The 19,547-nt window shown below is 39.4% G+C and overlaps 1 protein-coding gene across 1 annotated transcript in view; it reads right to left on the minus strand.

The window, feature by feature from the left end:
- Positions 1-19,547, minus strand: part of TMC5 (transmembrane channel like 5) — a 27,434-nt gene that overhangs the window by 5,698 nt on the left and 2,189 nt on the right. The window contains 16 exon segments of the mRNA XM_035889216.1: positions 3-78; positions 946-1,021; positions 1,612-1,707; positions 3,421-3,518; positions 3,905-3,983; positions 4,649-4,815; positions 5,389-5,544; positions 6,127-6,271; positions 6,843-6,994; positions 8,229-8,477; positions 8,801-8,888; positions 9,488-9,587; positions 10,357-10,449; positions 12,132-12,236; positions 12,644-12,843; positions 13,408-13,569. Coding sequence (XP_035745109.1) covers positions 3-78; positions 946-1,021; positions 1,612-1,707; positions 3,421-3,518; positions 3,905-3,983; positions 4,649-4,815; positions 5,389-5,544; positions 6,127-6,271; positions 6,843-6,994; positions 8,229-8,477; positions 8,801-8,888; positions 9,488-9,587; positions 10,357-10,449; positions 12,132-12,236; positions 12,644-12,843; positions 13,408-13,481 — 1,954 coding nt within the window. The 5' untranslated portion in view covers positions 13,482-13,569.

Below are 19,547 nucleotides of genomic sequence, written 5' to 3' on the forward strand. Positions count from 1 at the left end.
CAGGAATATGAAGGACGTTGTCATTTGAGCAGTTCTCCAGACTTTGCGAGGGGGTTGGCAATTCATCATCAGGCTGACCTTTAAAGAGGTGAACGTATGCTGACTCTTGGAATGGTGTTACCTGCCACTTCAATTCAGTTTAAGTCAATCCCACTGAAATTGCTGGTGGCAATTGCTGGAATACCATCTATCAAAAGTTTCCAAGAACTTCTTTTATAGGAATTTGATAGATACGCTGTAGTTTTAGAAAACTTCAAGAATATACTCTTTAAATAGTAAGAGGCAAAATGAGGTTCTGATGGGTTCTTCAGGACTTTGTTGGATAGAGTTTGCTTTTGTAGCATATGCAAACCCACTGTTCAGGGAAGTCTGAATCAATCTTTCTAGCCATAGCTTCGTTCTTCTACATTCAACACTACAAAGTGTTCAACGACCCAACAAACGATCTATCATCTAGTCATACTACTGAGACGGAAGAATTCTAGGAAGAAATTTCCACCACAAATTTTAGCTGACTCCCCCTGCTTACACTTAGATAACCTGGGGCAGGGGGCTGTTGCTGGCGCATAGGCAGGAAGCCAGTCACAGCCACAGGCTGAGTGTCTGTATTGACACAAGCACTTGTACACCATTAATTTCCCAGCCTTTAATTTTACTACTTTATTCTCTCCCCTCTCTTAACTGTGCTCTTAACCCCTCCTATAACCCTTCCACGCTTTTCCCCCCTCTCAAGTTTCACAAGTTTGTAATTCAAGGGCATGCATCTAAATTGTGTTCCTTTAAAGCAACGCCCCCATCCTGCTCCAGCAAAACCCAATCAACCAAACTCCTCTCCTAAATGCAAAACTCCATAGCCTCCAGACAAAACCAGCACTTTAATGCAATAAATACTGCACAGATTTCAAATGCTGCAAGTTTATGATGAATACATGTAAAGTTTGTTACCTTTTTCACATAAAATACTATAGAAAATGACACCATCTGGATACCAGGCAGCAGAGGTGAGAAGAGGATACCGATCCTACAAGGAAGGATTTATAAAGGAAAAGTTAAATCTTTACTATTCACCACACAGCTCCCAGTGCACTGAAAGCAGAAAGTATCACACTAACTTCACATACAGTTAGTGTATGGTTATTTGGAAATGTAATTATATTAATATTGATTTTGTAACAGCAAGTCAACCTTTAAAAATATGCAGCTTCAAACAGAGATCTACGTACATATCCACAAAACTCTCTTGTAATTGGGGTAACATACTCATTCTTAGAAATAAAGCATCTTTTCCAGGGTTTAATACTGAGACTATTTCAACAGGAACACCATTCCAGTAGGGGAGTAAACAAAACTCTAGGATGGTCCTTTTATGGGTTTCTCCCAGACAGGTGGCCACAGGGTAAACTACTGACTGAAGTTGTTGTTATTACCTGCACAGTTACAAAGAGAACTGGCAAGTCACAATCCTTACAGAGGTACTTGATATCTCATCTCTCTCAGGCATTTATCCTGTTCTTTCCCCCATGATGGGAAGCACCCTGAAATGTCTACATTAGAATGTTGCGTGGTATTTCTAAGTGCAAATGAAGTTTTGGCTGTAAACACACCACTTACCAGGTCAAAGTCTGTGCATAGATCAAATCTAAAACATTTCGTCCAATATCAAATTCTGGCAGCCCCAGGCTCACACAGACTGTAATTCCAATAATTCTGGGGGGGAAAAACAACACAGCACAATAGCATTTGCTAAGTGATAAACCCCTTTATAGAAATTTCTGCAAATGACCTCCTGAATACAAGCATCAATGACAAATTATTCAGGGGCTGCATTAACCACGTGTCATGCAAAACAGCCACAGCTCGTTGATTAGGCAGCACATCAAATACAAAACTCAATTTGGCAAAGACAAATTCCCATAACACACAGTAGGGGTGAAATAAGAGGTAGGGTATTTTTCATGTGACTTGGGGGGGGGAAGGATTTGTAACTTTATCAGAAAAGTATGCTGATTAAAGAGTTGAAGTGGCCTCAGTACAAAACTGTAACAGCTTTTCAGTTACTGAGTCTTGAAAAATTTCAAGCTTAATAAAAAAACCCCCCTAACCTCGTAGACTTAATATATCTTAATATATCTTAAGACTTAATATATCTTAAGACTCTTAATATATCCTGAAGTATATTCTGCTTTAAACTAACTGGGCTTGCAAGTAGCTGAGACACACACAGGTAAGCAAGTACCCAGAGGATTCCTACTGAGGGCTAACAATGCCTTTTTAATCACCTCATTTTTCCTGAGCTGGAAAGATTCAGTTTCTGCTTGTTGTAGCAAGAACAATAAACGTTTTGGTAACTATCCCATCTCTCCTTGAATACAGGTCTTGGTACCACCTGACCAGCTGCATCATTAATAATGTTTCAGGGCTGGCCTTGCAGGGTGTTACTTTGAATACATACAAATAAATATGAGTAATTGTACTTTTAATCTTTCAGGGCTGTAAGTCTGGTGCTTTTGCACAGCTTAGTGGAGGACATTCATCACAGCTGATGCTGCAGTTTTGGTACTGTGACCTTTTGCTGGGAGGTGGTTTCCTATCTGAGGAAGGAGAACAAGAGGAGGATTAAAGTGCAAGAGCTGTGGAGGGAAAGTCTTCACGGGTTTCCCAATATTGTTTTGTGATGATTTAACATAAAGTTAACCAAGTTCTACCTTGTGAACCAGTCTTGTTCACATCATGTGCAAAGGGCAGACAATACCCTAAATGCTCTGTAGCGCTGCCAAGCACTTAAATACTACCTTAGGTCATAAATAATGTTTGGCAATAGGAAGGTACACACAGCAGATGTCAGAATTAAATGACTTTTTGCTTACAAGCTTAGCTGTATTCATATTTAGTTAAAAATACTTTCTCACCATGCTACAGAACTCTACTCTGAGAGTCGTATTTCGTCCTTAATGAGACTGATTAAAATAAGACTTTAAACTTGTGTGCACTCTGTAAAGTGACATAACTAAGAGGAAAAAAAAAAATACAAGGGGACAATATCAAGGAAAGCCAGCAGTGTGCCTGTGCATATGCAGAAAAGCAAGATTTTCTGCTTGACACACCTGGGCCTCTGCCACCCCATTCAGAAGATCTATGGGAGTGCAGCATGGCTTCCTCCCTGCCTGCGTTTCCATTTCCAAAGGAAAAAAGGACACATTGGGAGAGCAGAATGGTACACACCCTGACTTCCTCCTAAGGAGGAGCTGCAATATATGCAAGGCATGTACCCAGAGACTATGCCTGGTAGAGACAACCAAGGAAGCTTCAGTGGTGCCACAGCCACGCTTCTGTTGGACTTCTCTCACATTGGAAAAAAAGACCATGTCTTTGGTGTCTTTGTTTAATGAATAAAAACAAGATTAGAAAAGTAGTACTCACCTTCGTAAAAACTCTCCAAAGAAAGAGCCAAGCAAACAAAATATGAAGTCAACTATAACAAGACGATAGATATCTTGGCCAACCAGAGTTTCCCAGCACTTTAAGAAGTAGAAGGGGAAAAAAAAATAAAAATGCATATCTAGAAGTCAAAATTCATGCAATTCTAATGTTGTTTCCAAATGCCTGGGCATCTGAAACCTGGGCTACAGATCAAAGTTTTGCTAACACCCTGAGTAATCATAGTTGAACTCTCTTCGAACAATGCTGCAAACCAGCTGAGACCCCAGTTGGGAGATTCATTTTTTCCTACAGTTTATTTCTCTAGAGATGCTAATAAAAAAAATGTTGGAGTGGCAAATTCAGCTTTCTAATGTACTACGCTTTATGTAGCTACATGTACTTCTCTTTGCTGGAGCAAGCTGCTTGCGAAAGTGGTTCCTAACCTGGCATTGTAAGTCAAAGATTTTTATTTTTGAAACTTTACCTGTGACTCTGATGCAGCCACAATGTTAATCCAGTAGTAGCACAGTATTCCAATAACTGATATCTTCAGGATAATATTTCTAAAAAGAAAAATTAACAGTAACTGCACTGAAAGCTGGTCCATAAGCTCACTGGAGGGAATGAGGGCAGGATTACCGTTCGTTACACATTATTACCTCCTTTTGTAACAACAATAGCACTGCAGAGTGCCAGGACTAACAGGAGCTCTCCTTGGAGCTCGGGTGCAGCATTATTCTATTGTCCTGGCAGAAGGGGAGCTAGGCATGACAACCTTGGCACAAGCATCTGCTAAACAGCTGATGGTTGGGTGTGTGGGCTCAAGAGGGAAGAAGGCCTGAGGGGCACCAGGGGTTATGTGCTGTTAATTCCAAGCATCTGTAGTGGCATAAGACCTCCACAGTCCTCTCTCCCCTTCCTTTCCCTGGGGAGCCAACAGCCCAAGGGCCATCTAGGGAAGCTACAAACAAAACCAAGCCCAGTGCCAGAGTGTGCCTAATTGAGAGGGAAACCATACCCCATCCTCAAGCAGAGATGTAACACTCCAGAAGGCTCACAGAAGATAAACAAGACATGGAGAGAAAAGTGTACAGAAGCCTTTGGAGAAGATGAATTCTCCTCTATAGCTCCCTACTGCCCACCACACCACCTAGGCACAGCTTGCTGTCAAAAAGAAGAGTCAAACAACTTCAGGCAAAAAGCACTAAGAGGTGGTAGCAACAAGTACCTTGTCATAGTGACATATATCTGGTGTCCAGGATTCTGAAATCTCTCCATGTGTCCAAGCCATGAGTAGAAGAACGGGATGCATGTATTGAGGAGAGATGCGATAATAGGTAGCACCAACATGGCAGCTTGGCTCTCCAGGTCATTATTACGCTCTTTCGCAAACAGCTTAGAGAGGAAAAAGAAATCAACCAACCAACCCCAACTTAGAGTCTTAACCAAAATGCTGCCTCAAGTCGTGTCCACAGAGAAGACACTTGGCGCACCTCTCTGTATGTTCTTAGGTTAGAGACTATCATGTTCTATGGGACCATGTCCAGCAGCACAACCCTCTCCCCTTCTCCTGTGTTACATGGGGCCAAGGGTGGGAGCCCCAGCTTAAAAGCAGCTCCTAGGCAAAGGAGAGGTACGCCCTGCTGAGGCTTCTTTCTTGCCATTTCTTTCAAGGTCACCAGCTACACTATCCCTAATTTAGCCATGAGCCCAGGAAAGCAGCTGCTGGGGTGAGGAGGGAGATTTGCTCAATTCCCTCAGGTCCTACGCTTTTGCTGTAGTCCCCTTTGGTGTGAGTCTTTGCAAACCAGCCTTTTAGGTACAAAAGAATTTGTGTTTGCATTGGCAGAAACAGTAGCTACGCTTCCCTATGGTCCTAGCAGTGAACAGACCACTGCTTGCACTCAGAGCAAGATACCCATGTGGAAAAACACATCTCCAAAATCAGGCTGCAAAATCTGTCCTTACCTTTAGGTTATTAATGGAGAGGAAGTAAACACCAGCACAAGCACCTACTGCTGTTCCCAGGGAAGCAACCCAAGAAACAAGATGAATAATAATACGAACAACTCTCTCTGTTACAGAAAAATTTAGGACTTCTCTGTTTACTTCAGTGAGGTTTTCCTGCAAGGAAACAAAATTCCTAATGAAGAATTCCTTAGTCAACAACATAAAGCAAAACTTGTTTCAAGTAAGTACTTGAGAGACTGAATGAAAGATTATTTCTCTAAAGGGTGGGTAGAGTAATATTCTGGGAACATTTACTGGACAACTTTGTGTTCCTACCCTAAAAGTCTTATCTCTTGACAGTTACACTGTATTCCACAGATAATATTACAAGCCTGTCTTCTGTTTACAAAATGGTTAAACAACAGGAAGGAAAACCAGAAGAAATAGTCTGTTCAGCAAATATTTAACAGTCACAGAGATTCATTCAGTAGAACAGAAGCATACAAATATTTATAAGTAGCTTAAAGAGAAGAGAAAAAAAGGTAGCTAAGCCAACTCCAGGAGTTCAAACCAAATGAACTTAACAGTCAGGAAAACTTAAGTCTATTAGGAACAGGACTAGTGCGCTTGAGTCACTCTGGCAGAGACCTGTATGTACATACACAAATTTGTATGCAAAAGTAAGTCTCTGGCAGAGTGACTCATGCATGCCAGTCCTGTACCTTTCCTCCTTTTTGTACCTCCTGTGTTCTGTACCTTTATTTGTCTGCTGAGGTTCTTTTGTTTCAGCTTCACTGCTTTTTCATTGGTTATATTGAAGTCCCAAGTGCAGAGAAGTTTGCCAGCATTTCCAGAGTATGTCTGGGGGTTAATGAAGTTCCTGCAGAAGGATTTTGCCATGCTGCAATGAAAATTAAATTTGTGAGATGCATAATGGGAAAATACATCAAGTCTGTACAGCAAGGCAAGAAGGGAGATTTGTCAGTTTTTCTATCCCACCGCAAGGCTCCTGGACCTCTGTCAGAGCATGTCACATAAGGAGACATAGAAAATAAACTTTTATGTAAGAAACAACTCTGACATTTCCTTCTCCTAGTTGTTGCTGCCAATGGAAGGCCACATCAGTACTGGAAGATATAGGAGCAACAGCTTACAAGAGAGGGATCATGATATTCATTGGTTTGAACCATGATTCTCTGTGTGTCCCTTACTATTTTGCAGTTATTCTTCATTTGTCTAAAAAAAAGGTTTGATTTCTGGAGACTGTCTTCATTTGTCTAAAAAAAAGGTTTGATTTCTGGAGACTGTCTTTTGAGCAGAAACTTCTACTTAAACTCTAGACCTGGAAATAAGGACTTACAGAAACATACCCAGGTAATTACTACTGCCAACCATTTACAGGGTAGGGGTTTTTTGTTTGATTTTTTTTCCCCCCTTAATATAAGTGAAATAAGGATATATAGTTAGTTTACCTGAATAATAAGATAAGAAAACAGATGACAAAGTATATTCCAACAGTGAAAATATAGGCCAGCTGCATGTTGTAAGACAGACCATTCTCTATTTTACTGATTGTAGCATTGGTGTAAAAGCCATAGTAGAGCACTGTTTGTTCAAAATAACCCTGAAAAGATATGGACATCATTCAGAATGTTTGCCATCACCTGCATATGGTGGGAAGTATCATCATCTGAAGTGATTCGAATTAGTGGAAGTGGGAGCGCTCCCATCCCCTACTGTGAAATCACAGGTGTGATTAAATTTCTAAATATCAGACCCTTTGTTTTCCTTCTATCAGCTAAAATCTTCCAAATTTTAATAGCTTCTAGAGATATATAAATTACTTGTATCCTTCTTAAGATTCATGCGGGGCTGTCATGAGCATTCAACACCTTTGCAGGATTTTCTGAAAATTCCTGAAGACAGAAAGGCTTAATTGCCTCTTTCTTAGGAGCAAGGTTCTATACTAACAAATTGTATCAACTGTGAAGGAACTAGAAAGGAAGCTCATGACACTCAACACTAGAGTTACTACGTTATAGCTGATCTCCAGCAATGGTGACTGTACAAGTTAAACAGCATTACTACAAAACACAGCACTTTAAAAGCAGTTTTAGGAGAAAAAGGCTGATGCCTTTCCTTTTTAGATAGATCTCTTCTCAACTAAGCATTAGTAAGAGCAGAGTCTTGTTTATTAATTAGAGATATCCTTTAACAACAAGATGATTGACTTTTTTTTTTTTACTGCAAAGACAGAAAAAAAAGAGTAAGTCATCTTCTCAGATCACTTAGTTGATTAATACTAGTCAAGTTAGAGCAGTGCAAAATCTTCCTTTAAAAACAGTCTGGGACTTTATTCCCTGACTGTAAGGATCTTCACACAATGAAAAGATCCTCCTGTTTCCAGGCCTCAGTGAGTTCAGCCACAGAAAGATCTGTGCGCTCCTTGAAGAATAAAACTTTAGAAATAAGCAAAATTCACAGGATCACATATGGAAATCTGCACTGTTTTTTCAGAGGAAAATTAGCATGGGAAAAATATTTTGCTGATGACTACTGTAGCTATCTCTGGAAGGCCTGGCTTCCTTTGTGTCTCTGAAAGTGATGAAAGTTTGAAATATTGCTGAACACAGCAATCATTTGCAGTGAGACAAATGCATCAGAATGAATTCCATTCATCTCACTCTGAGTCAAGGTTTGTTGCAGCTTCTTTTTCAAATACTAAATATTATTTCCAGTCATGTAAAATTCTAACTCCAACTCTTAATAAGAAATACTAACTTTTTTACTCTAGTATGAGTTTTTAAAGTAGATCTGTTGCACACAGTACTAATACAAATCTGTTGTTACATACTTACAGCTCCAGTGAACAGTTCCAGACCCGTGAATGGAAGGTTATTTGGTTCGGCTGCAAGAAACTGAGGGATGGTGATGAAACTGAAGTTTATGAGGAATGAGAAGACGTTGAAAGTTAGCAGCCACTTCAAGAAAATAAAGTAAGAAAGAATACTTGTTCCAAACTTGGCACCAATGATCTTCAGAGTCTTGTGCCATAACTGCAGTAGGTAAAAATATTCTGACAAGCTATTTCCAAATCGTCGAAATGACTGAAGTGCAAAAGAGGAGAGAGTGATGAATCTCATCAAGCAGCCTTAAACAGGACTCAAATTCACACAATAAAGCCTCACATTTTTTACAGTTCCATTTTGATGACAAGAACAGACTTCCCCCACTACATGCACCATAAGATGCTTAACTGGTATTCCTAAGTGCTACCATAATGCAAGTTAATGCATTAATGAACACTGCAGCAATTAAATGGTTCTTTGGTAAGTAACATAAAGCAAGATACCAGATACCTCTAGAGACAGGATAACATTGCAGCTAAAGTGGTTTACTCTATTTTAACTGACAAGTTTCTGACACTTACCAGTACCGTTCCCTGCAGATACTGTGTATAGCGGGGTCGAGTACTGTGGTCCCTTGATTTTTTTGTTATTTCTTTAAGAACTTTATTCCTGTGGAAGAGCAGGGCAGGGGGTGACAAGCCTTATAGTATTGGTTGTAATTAAAACAAGAAGCCAAAGAAGCTCCTGCAAATACAGTTTCACACATGTGCAGGTGAACAGAGTTGTTAAAACATGGAGGTGTTCTGATTGTTGTTTTTCTGTTAGCTAGTACCGTGGCTCTTGTCCATGCTATGAGAGCATGTTCTAACCCCTTCACTAACTCACCCTAGGAACAAAATTTAAATATATTCTGTGTGGAGATAAAAGGATGGTTGAGACCATGTGGTCTCTTCTCCATTTTCAATGGCCAACATCCAAGTTTCCTTTGAAAAGAAATCATAAGTCATCATTCATAATCAAACCTCAAGGCCTTGATATCCTCTTTTATACTACCATGAGAGAGTCTCATGCAGAGAAAGGACAATGAACCATCTTTAAATTGTTTTCCCTTGCAAGATGTTAACTTTTGAAAGAAGTGCATTAAAAAGTACTTTCAGTTCTTTCAAAGTGACAAACCAAAGCTGAGCAGATGGCAAACACCCGTACTGATAGCTAGATGTTGAAAGTATAGTGTTGGTAAAACTAAGCAGATAAACTTTTATTTTTACCTGATCTCTCTCTTTTTTTTCATGGTCTCTGGCATCTTCCGGATTGCTTTAATCCTTTCACGGGTGGACATACTTGCAAGATTTCCAACTAACTCTTCCTCTGCATAAAACCCATGAAAAATCCAAATTTAGGGATAATAATACAGTAAGTCTTATACAAAATCTGAAATGGATATAACAACATTCCCCATTTTCACTGCTACCAAGGTGTGGCAAGTTCTGAGACTTAATAATACTCCCCAGAATGTCCTCAGCTCCATCAGTACTCTAATACAAATGTAAGTAAGTAGTACAATAGTGAATGTTAAAAAATAAATATCACTTTTCTGATGTTTGTTTAATGTGAATACAAAGAGCTGCAACATAAAGGAAAACACAGTACTGACAAACTCCAAGATTCTGGTCTATTGCTTGATCACCAATAGTTACATTTCTATGATGCTATATATTGACTTGAAAGCTAAGCTTTTGTTTTATTTGTTCTACAATTCTAGCACAAACTCAGCACTACCTACAAAATAGACAGAACTGTATTACTTGACAATCAGGCTGTTTTCGCATATGGAATTTGATGCTAATTCCAGACACAGTGGCTGAAAACAATCCATCATCTGGTCAAACAAATTCTAATAAAGAGTTTAGCTTTTCTTTCTACAGTTAACACATATTCACACTCTGCACTGTGCTTCATTTATCATGGGATTTTAGTGTGCTAGTAGAGTACAAAAGATGAATCACATACCCAAGTTGTTCCTATAACCACAGAAAGACTGAACATGCAATTCTGGTGATAAACCAAGAACGGTATCAACCACACCATCCTTGTGCAAGATGCTATTTAATATTGAACCACTTACCTAAACTCCTACCTTCTTTGCACACTGGATCCATTTCAAACAGGCTGGAAGAAGTCATGACGATCTCATCAGGTGGTCTTCTGTTGTGTCTCTGAATAAAGCTATCTAAATAACATGCACTGCTTAGTAAGCCCAGATACTCCTGAGAAACTGACTTAAGAAATTCAAATTTCACTTCTGGAGAAACAACTTAAAAGTATAGCCTTCAATCTCACTACCTATGTGCAAACATATATTCCCTAACTCACTTCTTTCCTGGTCACGCTTGATGACCATACACAATTTTTCAGATACATGCTGGAAAAGAGGTACAGAGCCCAGTCTTCAGCTGTCATGGAAAACTTTGTCATCTAACCCATTCATAAATGTACGCATTGATTATTTAAGACCTTCTTCCTAGATGACAGGCCCTTTCTTTAAAAATCCTTCCACTGACTTCAGAGGGATTATTTTAGAATCACACTCACTCATGCTGAAAATTTTTCTCTCATCCTTCTTTCATCCAATTATTCAAACACGAGTGACTATACTCCTTAAATGCATCCACCTTCCCACTATGAAGCAGATGAGTTTAGCCACAGCTTTCGTTGCCTCGCCTTCCCAATAAGCTAATGGCCAGTCTGCTCAATGTTACATCCCCCTTTTCAGCTCGACCCTCTAGTGTGGAAGGCCCCAACTGACTGATGCACCTGTTAGTTAACACACATGTTGCAGGTTCCTTCACCATATTTACTACTCAGATCTAATGGTCCCCTGATGTTAAGTGCCATTTCCACTTTGAGCCAACTTTCTTTGTAGCAATTAAAAACAATCAGCAAAAGAAAAGCACCTGTGCCTCTGTGTGGAGATACTTCTTGAACTTTCAGCACCCCAAAATTTATCCTGTAGCTGATTGTGTTGGAAATGCACTCTTCCCTCCCTATCAGGTATTAAAACCCATGCATGATAGTTAAATGTCTGGAAATGTCCTATTTCTATGGTCACTCATGGAGTAAGGCATTTCCGGGTGACAGTAAAATTATTGCTTTTTAATACGAATACAGGATTTTGTCAAATCAGATCTGAATTTAAAGACCATGTTCTTAAAGATGAAAAAAGAGAAGAAAAAAAAACCAACAAAACCAAGAATCTCTCACTTTGGGGGCACAGAGAGATGGTTTTTTCAATGCATCTAGGTAACAATTCCAGAAAAGAACTCCTAATTACATTCCAGAAGCAGTGGACAGGAACTGAACTGATTGTAAAAAAAAAATTACATGATATGGGAAGAACAGTTCCTACCCAGAACAAGAACAATAAACTACTATGCTAGCCTAAATAAAACCCAAGTTATACTATTCCAGATCGCCTGTGTTTTAATTAATATAAATCTCTAATTACTATAATAGTCTAGAATTTACATGGAGACAACATAGTGAACAATTCGCTAAAGACAGTCTCAAAATTGCATCCTATCCTACCCTTATGTCCTCCTACAATGAGTCTCTTCAGATAATCATGTAAGTTTGTTTTATGTTGACCCACTTATAGGGAGATTGGGGTAAAATTTGTAGGCATTACATCTTTCACTGCTCAAGAAACAAAGATCATCACCTTCAGAAAGATATTGAAAAAAAAAAAAACATCTACAATGACATAGAATAGTAAAAGAGAATTTACATTTTATGATTCCTTTTATTATGAAAAGATCTTCCCACCTGAACCAGAAGGCTTTAAAATATTTATTATTTTACGGAGGGTGAGACTGACATTCAGTATTCCAATGCACCACAATCCTTGTATCTTACCTTCTAATACATTGGAAATTCTGTGGGTATAGGGGCGATCCAGCAGATGGAAGGTAGAAGGTAGGCTGTATGCCAGTTCTGGCTCAGGCTCAAAGGAAAGATTATCTGCTGGAAAGAATCAGTTACACAGAAGGTTGTATGCTGCTATGGATTATTTACACACACAGAATATCAGTCCTACTGACCAAATACAGCTCTACAGCAAACACAGCCATGTAACCCATTAACGAAACTCCAATATCTCACTCCAACGTACATCCTAAAATTCAATGACTTATGCAGTCCACACAAGTCAGTATTTACCAATCTGTTAATACAACAGGCAGTCCACAGATCTGTTAACATAACATCTGAACTACTTCTAGGAAAAAAAGCAAAAAAAACCCCCACTGCCACCATGTACAGATATATACAGAGTTGAGCTTTACAGAGCTGCAGGACTCTCTCAGAACAGAATAAGACATTATTTGTTTCAGTGTTTCTGTAAGCTGTTCATATGAGAAATTACATACCCATGGAATTTCCATAGGGACTTCTGCTTAGGACATTAACTCCTGGTAAACTTTTGCTATATTCAGACCCAGGTCTCATGGAGGCCATCGGTATGGCCAGAGGGTAATCCTGTTCTCTTCCACTGTATTCTCCGTAGGAATCATGCAGTGAAGAATCATAAGGGGTTTGGTGAGAGAACAGATTCTTCTGAGAACTTCTCCTGCGTGAGCAACAAAAAGGAAAACCCTGAGTGCCACAAAAACTCCCAATAGAGATCCTTACTAAATTGTTACCTATTATCATCAAATTTGCATACATTATGAAACAAACTCTGATACTGAGAGGTATTTTGTATTTAGAAATCCAACATCATAATTCTGATTTGATCTTCAACTTAATTAGAAAGAGTAAAACTTTTCTCCACCTGAAGTTAACTTGGACTCTACCTAGACAGGAATAACTGCTTGGAAAACAAGGACATCTAAGGTTATAGCACATTGTGAAAATTATTGGAACTAAAAAAATATCCATGACATTATGCCATAAATCCTAAAATACATTTAACTGATAAATTCATCTAATGTAAAAAGCAAACACACCATTTCTTTTGAATGCTGCCTTCCTGATAACAGTTTAAAAAATTTATGCTTGAGAATGTGAGCATAAAGGAGGGATTAAAAGAACTAAAAAAATTAAAACTCTGGAGAAAAAGTTTCTCCTGAATATAAATAGAGAATTTAATTTCTTATGGCACAGTCACAACAGCAAAATTAAATAAATTCACCTTCTATCAATTTCCAGTGTCTCTGAGATGTGGTAGTCTGGATTTTCAAAGGCTTCATTGTAATGATAAGACATGACAAGTCCTTGGTTTGAGGGATGAAATCTTCCTTATTTTTGACTCTACTGCTTCATTAATATGTTCATGGGAAGACTGATTGCAGACCTAATTACAAAATAGATGCATATACATACAAAATGAAAATAAAGGAATTTCATTTTAGCATCTTAGAAGACTTTGCCACCCTGCTAACAAATAACATGAACAATATAAATAGGAAATGGTTCTAACTTAGCTCTATTTACCATCAGGAAATTAGGGTCTACCAGAAGTTGCAGGTAAAGTGGGAACAAATATTTCTGTCTAGTAAGCTCTCTGCAAAACTAAGGAACTGGAGTGCCACGTGAAGTCTTCCCCAGCACAGACAAGGAATCCACATTTTAGAAGCATGTAGAAACATTAAGAAGAAGAAGAAAATAAGCTCTCTCTTTCCTCCTCATACAAGAAAGCCAAATACACAAATTTTCTGAGTACTACAAAACCAAAGAGGAGGTGAAGTCTGCCCACTTCCTTACTAGCAGTGGCATCTCTAAGCCTTAGTTGTGAACAAGGGACCCACTGGACCATTGCTATGTACAGACATTATTTAGAGACCCACTCTTAATGAGGGCTCTTCTAATGCCTTAATGTCTCGATCCTGTGAATAGGTTTGGTTTTAGCTTTGTTTCTCACAGAGTGCTCCATTTTAGTGTTAAGCAAACCAGACTTGGTCAGTTTAACAAATGGAAGTTCAGGTACATCAGTAAAAAGGGAACCTTATATTAGAAAAACAGAATCCAAATTAAACAGGCAGTTCTTGCAATTAATCAAAAGTCATACTCAAAATTAAAAAGGAAGCAATTTTTAGCATTTGTTCTTAAAAGCACCATGCCAAGTTTGATCAGCTGGCAAGCTATTCAACAACAGGGAAGGAAAAAAATAAACTATAAAGGACATATCTGGCAAAACCCATCAGACACACTTTTTTCTCAGCTCCGCTCCTAGAAAAGCAGAGCTGAATCTCACTTAACAGTTCAGTATCAACCAACTTTTCTGTCTGCAGTGGTTTCTATTTGCAATTTCTACTGCAGTAAAGGAAGTATCACATGAAGAAGAGTATCTTTAAAATGGATAATTGTACAGTGCCTAGTTTCTGAAGGCTTTTCAAAATCATTTTATTTTGCCAAAAGAAGCTCTTAAATTACTACTGTGTCATTTACACACCTGAAGATCTCGGAAGACAGTCTAAAATCTTGCAGTGTGACATACAGTTGTAAAACACTGCCCAGGTTTTGCACACTGACTTGCAAAGAGATTGCACATAAACACAGGTGGTTGATTGAATTCAGTCTTACATGTTAATCAGAACATTGTCTACACTTGCATTACACCATGATGAAGCATGCTATGACACTCACATCTTCAGGAAACATTCAGTAAAAAAGCATACCGGCCAATTGAAATACATGGTGCATCACCCATCCCTTCTGTAAACAGTGGAATGTGATTACTGGCAACAACAAACTATAAACATAGTCTCTCCTAGGTGAAACTTGTGTTTTCTCAGGCAACAATTTCACATCTACAGAAACAGAGTAAGATTCTCATGTATTCAGAAAGTAATTAGCAGAGCATTCTCCCCTTATCTCCGAAGAAAACCAATAAACACCCCAGGAATCTAAGGCTCTTACATAAAAGTAAAGGAAAGTTTAAATCTCCTGTGAGGCAGGTTTTCTTTGACAGCAACCACTTAACTCCTGATGATCTTTTGAGAAGTAGTTTAGAATATATCTGAAGTTTATACAAAATTCTTCAGCAATTAGTACACTCTGTCATTATACTCCATTAAAATGCATGGGAACAGTTCTTGAAAAAGATAATCATGGTCTTCTGCAAAGACTTGCTTGGAAAACTAAATTTCTCCCTATAAAAGTGTTTTACATTTCAAACTGTAACAAAAAGCTAAAGAGGAAAAGATTACTTTCTCAGGGGAAGAAAGTTCTCAGGCAATTCCCTTTGAAGAGTGTGCAAAATTACATTTTTCTATTTTTTAACTAGTCTCCCAGGAACCCAACACACTCAGACTCAGCCATCCAGAAAACCAGGAAGCCTGCCAGCAAGGCAGCTGGAAAGCTGACCGCTGATCTAAAGAGCTGATCAACTTGCCTGGTCTTCATTCAAACTGTAGACAGAATGGATATTTTTATGGAAATATATGGGTTGTACAGAGCATTACCCAGAAGCAAGCTGGTAGGAAGCATCAACCAGCTCTATCAACCAACTTGCTGAAGTGCAACCAACGAGAAGAAACAGATCAGCCTGACTAAAAAATACCTCCATCACTTCTTTCTCTTACTCATTTTAAACACCTCTAGGCATATCCACAAAGGCTTGCTAAGACACTCAAATAAGCCCAAGACAGACTGTTCCATCATTATCCACTTTATTTCCTTTGAGTCTTAAGATGCGCTTTATGCCAGGATTTCTATGAAAATCCACAGGGACATTGACAGTCTAACACTGAACTGGGCATCTGAAGCCACTCTGTTTTTTCTCCACTCCCAAAGTTTTAAGGATTTTAAATAAATTCCCCATGTCTTCTGAGGCAAATTAAAATCTTTGCATTTTGTTCCTGAAAAAAAATAGAGATTTTCCTCTTGCTGAGAGCATTAGATCCCAAGCTTGGAGTCATTCGGAGTGAGCAAGAATGTGAACATGGATAACGCATATGCTTCCTGACTGAGGCTGTAGTCACTCAAAGATTACTATGCTACCTGGTACATAAACACTCTCGGGTGGGATGGAGGTGTGTATGTGCACACACGCTCAGGGTGTACGGGTGGCACACCAGTGGTGTACAGGTAGCACGCCAAGGGTGTACAGGCAGCACGCCAATCCACCCACTTCCTCCACCTCAAGCCCAAAGATCATGAGAAACTCCTCTTGTAAAATCTGATGCCTACATTATAGATTTGGTTTGGGGTTTGAGGACTGGCAGTTTAGAAATTTCTGACCAGTCATAGTTCCTTGGAAAGAACCTGAAGTAGGTAATACTCAAGCTAAACCATCTCTTTCTTCTTTTTGACCTATGATGGGATGCAGCACCAAGAAAAGATATGACATTTAGACTTAGCTTTCCCTTTAAAAAGTTATTTTCCAGAAATTAAAAAAAAAAATAAATAAATTGCTGGAGAACAGAGGTCATTTGTGAAAGATAAAAAGCAGGAGCTTGACACATCTTCCCTTTGCAAAGTGGTGTCCATTTGTTGGACGACATTTTGGATTTCGGCAAGCAACTAGCCAAATATTGTATTCCTCCTCTGGAGGCCAGGCGGCTTTAAGATCAGTGGCTTTAATAATCACCAGCATGTAAAGAGGTTACAGGATAGGTGGGGAATGGGTGCTTTCCACTTAAATCATTCAAAACGCACTGTAATGATACAGAACAGGGAACTTCAAGCAGTGCAGTCTCATGCTTCTGGATCATTTCCCAGAAAAGTAACTGACTGCCTTCATATCACAGACCAACAGCCTTGACAAAATATTCCAGGTTAGTTTAATCCATTCCTGTACAGGTAATTCTCCATTATAGACACTAATCCTCATTTAGAATACAAATCAAACATGAATGTCTTGCTAAAATAGCACTTTGTCCTGGTATCAAGTTTCAGGAAAGCCAGTTAGACCTTCAAGTCCTTTACCTGTAATCCCTCAGTAAAAAGGATTACATAAAGTAAATTCTACTTACACAAATCTTGAAGAGGAATGGAGACAGTACGTTCCAGAACTACATCACAGTTGACTTAATAGTGTTGAACAAAGGGAACAGAATCTATGGAAGAACTGGTTCAGAAGGTTGCATGTGCTCTATTTCCATAAAGATCTTTTAGTTTTGTAGGGTACGACTGGACAGAAAGATTAACAAGAATAAGAAACTGTGAAGAGAACTCTGCATTATTTCTTTAACACTTGAAAGACATTACCTAGCTCATAGTCAGACTATTATGGGGAAAAAAAGGCTAAGGCAAGAATCACTTTGTATCAGTGCAAGTCAGTTTTGCGACTAAATTTCCAAACTGCAGACAATCACATTCTTTGCATATAGCAGAACTAAATCTTGCTTAGCAGAACGAGTTTTTTAAGTCTATTAACCAACATTACCAGCTACTTGTATTTGAAGGAAATGTCTGGTTACAAAAAAGCTGTTGAGTACCTGTTTGGAATTAGTTTTCTGCTTTCAGTGGAAAGGCAGCCTAACCCACCAGGTCAGAGGCATGAGATACTGTTTACTAGAACAGTTCTAAAGTTCTGTCTTAAAAGAAAGCTTTGTTTATTCTGTACTTGCAATGGATACCTGTACAGTTTAAATGCAACCTTCAAATTATACTTTAATGAGCAGTATCAATTACAGGAGCCTCATTCACAAGTTCAACTGGAAAAGCTTACGAAAACTACACATATGGTCATTTTAGATCATAAACAGAGTTTTAGATCACAAACAGGGTTTTAAAGATAGATGATACTGTTGAACTCAAAGGGCATTGTTCCATTTGAAATTTCCTGTTAGGATGTTGCCATCTCATTACTATTTGCACAAGCAGCATTTCAGATGACCCTGAGGAAAAACAAAAGCTACTCACAATATTGTAGCAAATCAACTAAGAAGCTAGAAAATGGGAAGAACCAGTCAGAAGAAAAGAGAACCAGTTTTATTACAGGTTTCTCTGAACTCCTCAAAATCCTTATATGCAGTTTTCAAATTGTTGGACAAATGATTTCACATAAACTAAATGCTTCTTTTTCAGACAAAATGAAGCTACATTAAAACAGTGTAACATATTAGTATATTTGGGTTCTACTCTACAATGAACATACAGAACCTATGGACCATACAAGTCACAATTAGAGGCTTTTTCACAAAAACACGGAAGGGGATAGCACTGTAGAGAGTTAGCTCCTGTTATGCCAGCCCATACAGCTATTTCGCACCCGTTCACCTGGAGGTGAGGTATCAGCCTGGACCAGGTCCCTTTTCAACTACATTTCTTAGCAGAGGCAGCCCACTGCTCTCCTTAACCTGCGCCAGGGCTGCATCGTGTGTGCAGGGACTGACACGGCACCCGCACTTGAACTACCGCACCTTGAACGTGGCTCCGCCACACAGAGCAGGATCAGGCTGCTGTCGGTCCCAGGACTGGCAGAGGAGACTGCAGTGACACTAGGTCAGCAGAAGCAGAAGTTAGCCCAGCTCCCATGCAGTACGATGGACTGCTTGCAGGTTTGCTTAACTAACAGAGCATGACTAAGGGACAGAGACTTAGCAATAAAACCTTGGATGTAAAGATTTGACTTTTAGATGTATATTTAATCTTCTGCATAGAAACATTTCAACATTTGTATGTTAGGTTGTAAAGGAAGAGACTGAGGAAAAAGGAAGTAGTATTTAAATAGTATGCCTGTGAGAGTGACAGAATGACTGACCACAGAGAACGTGAATAACTTAAACCTGAGATTTTCCCCAGCTATTTAATAGAAAAGTACTTCTGGCTTCTCAGTACCTATCATAACATACAAAGCTCACAACCTATTTGGAAAATGCAGTGCTACATTCATTCACTAGCTAGCAGACTCCAACACACAAACTACACGAAAGCAAAAGCAGACGTCATGCTGCAAGCTGGTGATCCCAGCAAGGCTGGTGCAACACCTCCCAGACTGAAACGTGGCACAGTGGCTAAATGCATCAGGGCAGGACGTGGCTGTTAATCCCCCATGGGACCAACCTTTCCAGCTGAAGACAGTGGAGGCTCCTATGTGACTAATGGGGTGATGAAGCCGTGAGATGCCATGCAGCAGGGCTGATATCAAGGTCAGGGCACCACTCCGAGAGGCTATTTACCTCCCAGCTGATAGCAGAAGGTGAGTACATCCCCCAGCGCACAGGCAGTCCAGCCCTAACAGTTCGATCACTCTAAATTAAACAGCGAGCATTAGTAAACTGCAGCCGCCTACCAAGAGTTTGGGGTGACCCCTCCAGGCCAGCTGCACCAGGAGAAACCGCCTTCCAGCTCCGCCGCTGGAGGGCTGGTGCAGACCCTGCTGGG

This window comes from Egretta garzetta, unplaced genomic scaffold (genome assembly GCF_000687185.1).
Source record: "Egretta garzetta isolate BGI_Z169 unplaced genomic scaffold, ASM68718v1 scaffold292, whole genome shotgun sequence".
NCBI classification, from domain to species: Eukaryota; Metazoa; Chordata; class Aves; order Pelecaniformes; family Ardeidae; genus Egretta; species Egretta garzetta.